General features: G+C 36.8%; 2 protein-coding genes and 1 pseudogene across 2 annotated transcripts; 1 reads left to right on the top strand and 2 right to left on the bottom strand.

Moving 5' to 3' along the window:
- Window positions 1-3,053: 3,053 nt before the first annotated feature.
- LOC130467214 (auxin-binding protein ABP19b-like) lies at window positions 3,054-3,514 on the bottom strand (annotated as a pseudogene).
- Window positions 3,515-5,027: 1,513 nt separating this feature from the next.
- Window positions 5,028-7,672, bottom strand: LOC110794178 (auxin-binding protein ABP19a). Its single transcript, XM_021999126.2, has 2 exons — window positions 5,948-7,672; window positions 5,028-5,672 (listed from the first exon to the last, which is right to left on the bottom strand). The coding sequence occupies exons 1-2, from the start codon at window positions 6,126-6,128 to the stop codon at window positions 5,221-5,223; spliced, it is 633 nt and encodes a 210-aa protein (XP_021854818.1). The 5' UTR covers window positions 6,129-7,672; the 3' UTR covers window positions 5,028-5,220.
- Window positions 7,000-9,045, top strand: LOC110794180 (uncharacterized). The gene is made up of 3 exons (XM_056835652.1): window positions 7,000-7,133; window positions 7,784-7,989; window positions 8,706-9,045. Exons 1-3 carry the CDS (start codon window positions 7,000-7,002, stop codon window positions 8,807-8,809), a joined length of 444 nt encoding a protein of 147 aa, XP_056691630.1. The 3' UTR covers window positions 8,810-9,045.
- The last annotated feature ends 386 nt before the right edge of the window (window positions 9,046-9,431 follow it).

Raw genomic sequence — 9,431 nt, 5'->3', positions numbered from 1 at the left:
GTTTTCGTCATCAATCAAAGGTTAGTCGTTATCCGGTGAAGAAGATGAAGATGGAGTAAGTTTTCTTTCAAGAAGCTTCAAACTCCTCTTGGTTAGCTCCTCTTTTTGCCGGATCGTTCGTAGTTATCTGGTGAAGCCAATTTCACTCCCGTTTTTGCCCTCGTTTGGAAGATTCCAATCAGATCTGACATCTTCAACTTTGAGCGACCTATTTCCAAAGCTTTCCCGGACGCCGCCGTCGATAAAAACGCCGGTAAAGGTAAAAGTTCAGGTTAGGGTTTCAAAATTTGGATTGGGTTGTGTTAGCTTAGGGTTGATTAATCTGATTAGGTAGGGGATTTGGTGATCAATACTAAAACTTTCTTAGTTGCCGCCGTCTTGCGGTTTCGGAAACCCCGATCTTGACGGTAAAGGTAAAAGATTAGGTTAGGGTATTAGTTTTTCCAAATTGTGTTCCCTTGAGGATTTGGGTTTTAATTCGTTTTTGTGGCCTGCTCCTTTTTCTTCTTCCTTTCGTTGGAACTTGGGTGTGTTGGTGTTAATTTTTGTTTGTTTGTTCTGTTTTACGGAGTAGTTTGTTTAACTTGATTAGGTTAGTGATGGTAGTAATCTGGTGGATAGTTTGGTTAGTTTTCTTTAATGTCGAAATGATCCGACATGAGGTTGTTGCTTGTGGAATGTTGCTTTGGCTTTTGGTAGTGCAAGAATTAATTGGATGCATGTTCAATGTGGGATATTCAATGTTGGAAGGTTGTTGGAATTGTAGGTTGGGGAGTTGTCATTTGGTACAGGGAGATTTTGAGAATTGGTATCCTTTGGCCCTCCGAAGAGTGGTTTTTTTAAAGGAGGTATGATGTTGTGTTTTAAGGAGGAGTCAATTTCCTTTGTTAGGAGTCATGGATGAAATGGTTCTGTGTCTGTGTCATGGAAAGGAGATGTGTTTGGAAGGGGGGTTTTATGTTCTCGGGTCAGGGTTGTTAGTTGGTCAATGAGGATGTCTGTTGATAATCCTCATTTTAGGTTAGTGATGAGAATGATTCTCATTACTTTCAAGAATCTTTATTTGAATGTTGCTTCCCTTACGGGGGTCAATAGCATGCTTACCGAGTCACTTTTAGTGACTCTTTGGGCTTGTGAGGAAATCACAAGTCGTTTGCATCCAACTCGTGGTATTACCTCTCTTCCGCTATTTTCTTTGGTTTCCAATCTCCACAGGTTTTCAGAGGATTCTCTCATTGTTTACCAATCCTACTGCAATTCAATCTTCGATAAAGAGATCAATAGCAAGCATGGATTTGGCAAGTTGTCCTATGTAATGCGTTGTAAACAAAGTCTTGTCAACAATCAAGGGTCGGCAGGTGAAGAACAAACTATCCTCGAAGGTTTCTGTAATTCGTTGCTAGTTTGGTGTGTAAGGGTTTTTAATGACCTTAGTACTTTAGTTTGTTTTAGTTGTAGTTAATTGTATTGTGTAAACTCTTTTTAGTTTATGCAAATTAAGCCTATGTCACAAAAAAAAAAAAACGAGTATAACTTATCGTGGGCTTTAACCATCAACGCGCTTAAGCTTATCAGTTATCATATATTAATTAATGTCAAACCATAAGATGATTATATTACCTCCGTTTCATATCGATGGCATATATAAAAAAAATCAATGTACATATACAATAATCACTCATGTGTAGTGCGTTCATTTACACTAACTAGTTGTTGGACCGTGCGCTAGCGCGCACGATCCCCCAAGGTATACAAAATTATTTTGTAGAAATATTGCATAAAAGATCGATATTTACAAAATTATGGTAAATTATTTTTTAAAAAAAAGTTCGATTTGCATATAATTGATAATACAAAATCATAATATGTTTACAATAAACATTAGCAACGTGTTTCTAAGAAAAAAATTTATGAGTACATTGTGTTAATCAAACTATTCAATGAGAAAGGCCATAAATTTTACAACTGGTCAAATGAAAACTAACAATAAATCGCAAAAGCATGTGATTATAGTAATAAGGTCGCGTCCTTGAGTGTGGTATACTGAAATTTAAGCGTCTACCATTTCTTAAAAGGAAGTGGAAATACTATAGCTCTGAGAAGATGGAGGTAAAACACCATTGTTTGTATGAGTATGCCTTTGAGAAGAAATCCATGGTCTTGCTTTAGCATGGGAATTATTTTCTTCATGGGCATCAGCAATCTCAAAATCCTCCTTGAATCTTGCTGCCCTCCACATATTGTGCTAATGCTACCTTCTGCCAAAATATTTTGGTCAAGAAACCTAATTGTTAACAAAGTTTTAACAATCAATGGAAAATTATTTTGACCAGTGTTCACATTACCTTGATATTGTATACACACTATATTTTATTCCACATCAGTTATCATTTATTTCTATGTCCCAAACATTAACCATCATTGAATATAAAAAAAAAAACTCCTAAATCATTTTATGAAAATATCATTGTAATTACGGAGCATAAGCACGAGAAAAATAATGCCCATGTTTTCTGAAATTTGATAACAAGTCCATGCCATAAACATATCCTGAGACCTGAGCCAAACAAAGAATCAGGCCTGCAAATTGTTACCACACTCTATAATCATGTTTTCTTACAGTCTTAAAACATTTTAGAAAAGTCAAATATAATAAACACAGTTTATGTTGTTACCCCTAGAATTTTTTTTAAAAAGAAAATTAAAATTTGTGAAATGCAATAGACTAGAGGTTGGTTCGAAAATGAAAGGGGTTGCGGAGGTGAAGATCTCATCTAGTCATCCCAAAGAAAGAGAAAAATGTGTCAACATTAAGCCAAAGGTTATAAATGTAAGTACACTATTCTTAAGGAAAAGACAAAAAAATATATATGAAGGAAATTGGGGGCAATACTGGTAATTCACTAATGTGTGAATAATAATTAAAGTGTGAAGCTTTATAAGTGTTAGGATATACAAATCATACATATTAGGATTACATTTTACATTTACATAAACACATATAGATTACTACGTAAGTATATAATTGGATCATTTTGTTATCGGAGTATTAATTAATTTGTGCCGCCAAACACGGTCTTCAACTTCCTCACCTGCGTTGCATCCAACAAAGTGATCTTCTGAATTACATCAGTAGGAAGGTCATTTGCAGCTAGAGCAAAGGTTGTGGTTTGAAAACCGGGGCTCGCGCTGTTCAAGCTAACAAATGCAGTAGCAGGATCGGAGAATTACCGGTATTAACTTGGAAGTGAAGTAATGAGGCGGGAAAGATCATAATATCCCCCTTATTCAATGTTTTGTAATAAGGGGTATTATCAGATCCAATAAATCCAGCAATTATCGTCCCTACGATTACAAGGATGAGTTCAGATGCCCTGTGTGAGTGGATTGGAACAACTCCACCCACACCAAGGTCTAATCGTACCATGGAAAGGCCTAGACCATTCAAGGCAGGAAATGTCACGTCGAAAGCAAGGACCACACCGAGATTGAAGATATTTGACGTGTTAAGCATCCAAAGAAGAGAAATTAATCAATGTCGCAAAATCTTTAAATCCGAAATCCGCCACACAAATATCAACCGCACTCATCGCGGATTAGTTATTCGATTCCTAGTAGGATTAAACTTCTCTTTTTCCACCCTATAAATATGTGGTTCATGATCACAATTTATAATACATATAACACATTAAATTCAAGAGAGTTTAATATTTGCCTATCATATTCTGTGAGTTCCTGAGTGCATAAAACCTTAGAGAATATCCTAGTTGGTTGATCCTAAGGCGGATCCGAACGTGTTGTGGACTTTATACAGAGGGACGACATTTGGAGCTTTGTACTTGTTTTTGTTCGGTTCGAGAGCAGCTAGGGAAGGCACGCATCACATAGTATGTATACTAAATTATGCTAGTTGATTAGGTGACAATTAGTTTGGATTCCTGGCTTTATGGTTTTTTCTATGAATTATTTTGTTCATAATCTAATACAGGCATGTCCCAATGCAAGCCTTGCCCCACTCGACACTAAAAGAAAGTTAAGTGCAATAACTTTTGGTGCTTCATATGATGAGCCGACGCACTATCGTCGCCTTGCTGGTGGTTTGCAGTACTTAACTTTCACTCACCCAGACATATCTTATGATGTTCAACATGTTTGCTTATTCATGCATGATCCAAAAGTGTAACACATGGATGCTCTGAAATGTGTTCTTTGGATTGTTAAAGGTACGATTAATTATGGCACACATTTGTATAACTCTTCACTGCAATGAATCTTATCATACACAGATGCTGATTGGGATGGATGTCCGGGTACTAGACGCTCCACCTCAGGTTATTGTATCTTCTTTGGGGACAACTTGATTTCTTGGTCATCTAAATATCAACCAACTCTCTCGAAATCTAGTGTTGAAGCTGAATACAGAGGGGTTGCTAACGTTGTCTCCGAATCTTGTTGGATTCGTAATTTGTTGCTTGAACTTCAATACCCAATCCGTAAGGTGCGCAACTTTGGTCTGCTGCGACAATGTGAGTGCTATATATTGGTCTGGTAATCCGTTTCAACACCAACGCACAAAACACATCGAAATTGATATCCACTTTGTTCGAGAAAAGGTTAGACGTGGGGAGGTACGTGTCCTACATGTTCCCTCCCGTTATCAGATTGCCGATATTTTCACAAAAGGTCTTCCGCGTGTACTATTTGATGATTTTCGAGACAGTCTCACTGTTCATAAACCTACCGCTTCGACGGCTGAGATGTAATCGACCAATGTATAACGTAAATTATGTAATTTATTTATTTTGTAATTATTCTGTAATTACCCTTAGCCTTAGCTAAACCCTAGAATATTCTCATGTATATATTCTGATTTCATGGTATAAGAAAGCACGACAAATATTCTATTAAGCACCGATCAACAAAATTGTTATCATATTAAATATTAAACCATGAGATGATGTATAACTTTTTGTTTTCTTTGACGAGAGGATTGTTATCATATTAATGTTTAATCAGATGATACTACGTATATACTCCATCCATTTCATAGCGATGGCATATTCAGTAAAAGCAATGTACATATACAATACTCACTCATGTGTATTCATGTACACTAATATACAAATCATACATATTAGGATAATATTACATTTGCATAAACACATATTGATTACTACGTACATCGTATATAATTAGATCATTTTGTTAACGGAGTATTAATTAATTTGTGCCTCCAAACACAGTCTTTAACTTCCTCACCTGCGTTGTATCCAACAAAGTGATCTTCTGAATTACATCAGTAGGAAGGTCATTTGAAGCTAGGGCAAAGGTTGTTGTTTGAAAGCCGGGGCTCGCGCTGTTTAAGCTAACAAATGCAAGAGCAGGAGAATTACCATTGTTAACTTGGAAGTGAAGTAACGAGGCGGGGAAGATCATAATATCCCCCTTATTCAATGTTTTGTAGTAAGGGGTGTTGTCGGATCCAATAAATCCAGCAATTATCGTCCCCTCGATTACAAGGATAAGTTCAGACGCCCTGTGCGAGTGGATTGGAACAACTCCACCCACACCAAGGTCTAATCGTACCATGGAAAGGCCTAGACCGTTCAAGGCAGGGAATGTCACGTCGAAAGCTGGGACCACACCGAGATTGAAGATATTTGACATGTTACCTGGAACATCCAAAGAACATAAGTTAAAAAATGTCGCAGAAGCTTTGAAAATAAAATAAAATAACTTTTGAGCTTTGCGACAACAACTTAGTCGCAAAAGTACATGGAATTCGCAAAATTGCGACTACGTAGCGACTATTGTAAAGTAGCCGCAAATTTTGCGAATACTGGTCTCCTTCAGCCAGGAAAAAAAATTGCGACTGAATTTTTTGGTCGTCATAAAAAGCAGTAGCTAAAACACGTTTTTCTTGTAGTGAAAATAATTGACGTCTTACCTGGAACACTCAAAGAAGAGAAAACAAAGTCATCCACTGTAAGGTTAGCAGGATTTTTACAAGAGTACCCCGCTGGAGTAACTGGGAATCTGAAATCCGCCACACAAAAGTCAACCACACTCGTCGCTGATGAGAGAGATACAAGGAGAGTAAAAGATAAGATAATTTTAAGAGAATCCATGTATGTCGATGAAATTTCAAAATGTATGTGGGTTAAACAGATAGGGATAAGCAGTGTGGTTGTGTTTGTTTCTCTTACTTTGTTTTGTGTTACTTCTGGCTGTGAAATTAAGTTCCTATATAAAGCATTTGATGGTATATATTCATGTCATGCATGTAACTTTTGTTGAATATTTCGTGTTGCTTTGTTCTAGGGTTTGAAATCGTACAAGTTTGCAAGAATATATATGGCATTCATGTCATTTGGCTTCAATTCCCATCAATTCATTGCTTATGTGGATGTCGGAATGTCAAATTTCAGTGTACAAGATGAAAGTAATGGCACATTTGCTATCTAATATATTATCACTGAATTAGAGTTGGCCTATGATTAAGACTGAATGTACGTGTACAATAGATTACAAGTTCAAGTATTTTTCTTCAATTTGTAATTTGTATTGGTCTGTCTTGTGATCGACTCATTCGAATAGAAAGAATCTTTTTTCTTTTTGGTGCAAATGAGCCCTAAGGGCAATACAAATGACAAATATGAGTGAAATTCGAATATGAGACCTATCATATACAGACACTCAGTCTTAACCAATAAGCTGACCTGATGCACCAAATCAAACTTTGCACATTCTCCGGTCTTCACTACTCGGTATCAAATTTGATGAGTTTGCATATACTACGTATATCCCTAATAAGTGACATGAATGATTAATTAAAAGTAATTTTGTTTAATTATACATAACTAAGGTTTCAGCTACTTAGTTTGATGTACATGACACTATGACAGTTACATGCGATTCAAACTTTGAATCTTCTCGTATGTATTACTTTGAATGTCGACCTAAAACTGGTCTCAAATTACATTTAAATTAATCGTATAAATGTTATATTCAGACCGGCCGATAATATTTCATTTTCAGAAGGTTAATAATTTTGAAAGAAAAACCAGTAATGGAGCAGCATATGTTTTGGCAAATAGTTGTGAGAAAAATGTTATGGGGAATGTTCAATCAATGTAATTTGACTACCCTTTTGTCTGAAAGAATCAAAGAAGATATCAATTGAGTAATGTTATATTTTTTTTGGTGTTAAATGGGGCGAACTAGCGAAGCCCCAAAGAAAACAAAAGCTAGAAAAAACTAGAAAATAAAAAGTACGAGGCCACGAGATACCATTTTGGTCCTCCAATAAAACGGCACGAAGATCCTTCGGCACTGCCGAGAAGAGAACTAGTTTATGCTCCAACTGAACACCAAAGTTAGCTAACCAATCTGCCACTCAGTTTGCTTCCTATAACATTGTTCCACAGTGATATCCCACTCCGATCGAGCCATGAGGGCCTTACATCGGCGGATAATATGAATAAATGGAATGCTCGTAGGGAATTCCTCTATCAGCATTTTCACTACACCTTCTGAGTAGGGGTGTTCAAAAATACCCGACCCGCATTACCCGACCCGTTGACCCGTTGACCCGGCACAAATTATGCGGGTAATTTACTGATTTTTTTGAAATAAACGGGCCGGGTACCCGACCCGGTAAATATCCTGGGAAACGGGTCGGGGCATGGGCCGCGCTTTTGGTTAAACGGGTACCCGCAGACCCGTTAAAAACCAAAAAAAATAAAAAAAATCACGTTTTTTTAATTCTTTATGCTGGGCTCAGGGTTGCTTGCGGCCTTACGTGCTTTTCTTGGGATTGTAGGAGTTTAGGGTTTCTCAGTTTCTCAAACACTCGAACTCAAACGCCGCTCACCTCCTTCATCTTTTCTCTGTCTCTCTCACTCTCACCCCCTCTAGGCTCTGGCTCTCTCGTGTTGCTCAATCTCTCAGGACGACATATCAGATTACCAATCCACCGCAAGATTCAAGGTAATATTTTTGATTTTTTGCTGGAAGAAACTCAAGAAGTAGGTGATTTGATTTTAATTGTAGATTAGTAAAAATATGCGGATAGAGTATAATATGCGGATTAAGGATTAAACGAATATTGGCTCAATCTCTGATGGGTGTCGTGCCTCAATCTCTCACTCACTGATGTGTTAAAACTGTTAATGTGTTATAATATGCTGTTGTGGAAACTTCTTATGATTACCAGTTTGGGGAGTTGTTATGGACTTATTGTATCAAATAAAACATTATGTCAGAAGTCTTATATCAGTTGCTCATTCTCATTGATTTTCTGAAGTTCATTTGTTAGAAATTTTAGCATATATGAAGTAGTTTTAGACTAATAATTGATTAATTGGGGAGGAGAGTTTTATGAATTAAAAATCAGTTTTGAAAAAAGATATTAAAGGCCAACAGCCTAAGTTGTTACTTCTGGCTGTTTTTATTTGTTTTTTTAGGATACCTTTTGCTTTTTTTAGGATTGGTTGTGACTGCCTAACAAATAAGTGAATAACAATAGTGTAAGAACAATAGAACACGAGTGATTGCATTCATCCATGTGATGTCAGACATTAAAATTAGTTTTCTTCAAACAGAATCAGATTATATTATTCTAATTAATTAAGAAGACAATACATATTTGGTTTTGTGATTTTATGTGTATGATTCTTATATTTTAATCTTATTTTGATTTCTAGGTATGCAAGAATTAGTTTCGGAGCAGCCAACTATTATAATTGACGAAGCAGTTGAAGAAGGCTCGGATATCACGGATTTCACAATGGACGACATATTTGAATGAGTTTTGTTGATTCAATGACTTCATGTCTTTTTGTAAACTTATATTCTGATGTTTTTTAAACTTATTAAGATGTTAGTAAACTTATTACGGAACTTTTGGGATGTTTGTAAACTTATTAATTACCCCCCTCTCCCTTTAGGTGTGTTGTGTGCAGCTTCTGGTCTGGCATTAAGCTTCTAAGTTTTGTGAAACTATGGATATGGCCAATGGGGAAATTATGCTACTGTTTTGAATTACTTAATTTTTACATAATTACAGCAGACCAGAAATATTGCCTAATATTTACAAAATTACAGCATACCAGCAGTAAACAAGTTTTTTTTATACAGATAACGGGTACCCGGTTATTCCGGGTCGGGTCATGGGCCGAAAAAATCACTACCCGGAAATCCGGGTACCCGCATTTTCGGGTACCCGTTTAACCGGGTACCCGGTAATGAACACCCCTACTTCTGAGTCTACTTCCACCTGTACTTTCTTGTGATTCTCATTCCACGCAACTGAGAGCCCTCTCTGGACAGCCAACAATTCATCTCTCGTGCAAGTGCAAGTGCAAACACCACACCTCAAGGCAAAGACTTCGAATAGCTCACCTCTACTCCCTCTAATAAGCCCACCTTCC

This window comes from Spinacia oleracea, chromosome 2, assembly GCF_020520425.1.
Source record: "Spinacia oleracea cultivar Varoflay chromosome 2, BTI_SOV_V1, whole genome shotgun sequence".
NCBI classification, from domain to species: Eukaryota; Viridiplantae; Streptophyta; class Magnoliopsida; order Caryophyllales; family Amaranthaceae; genus Spinacia; species Spinacia oleracea.
The sequence above is the reverse complement of the archived record's forward strand: the minus strand, read 5'-3'. Positions and strand labels throughout refer to the sequence as shown.

Coding starts and splice junctions, on each gene's coding strand:
- LOC110794180 (XM_056835652.1), top strand. CDS start 7,000: ATGTTATATTCAGACCGGCCGATAATATTTCATTTTCAGAAGGTTAAT. Junction 7,134..7,783: donor ATGGGGAATGTTCAATCAAT/GTAATTTGACTA, acceptor TGCTGGGCTCAG/GGTTGCTTGCGGCCTTACGT. Junction 7,990..8,705: donor AATCCACCGCAAGATTCAAG/GTAATATTTTTG, acceptor TTTGATTTCTAG/GTATGCAAGAATTAGTTTCG.
- LOC110794178 (XM_021999126.2), bottom strand. CDS start 6,128: ATGGATTCTCTTAAAATTATCTTATCTTTTACTCTCCTTGTATCTCTC. Junction 5,673..5,947: donor CTCTTCTTTGAGTGTTCCAG/GTAAGACGTCAA, acceptor TGGATGTTCCAG/GTAACATGTCAAATATCTTC.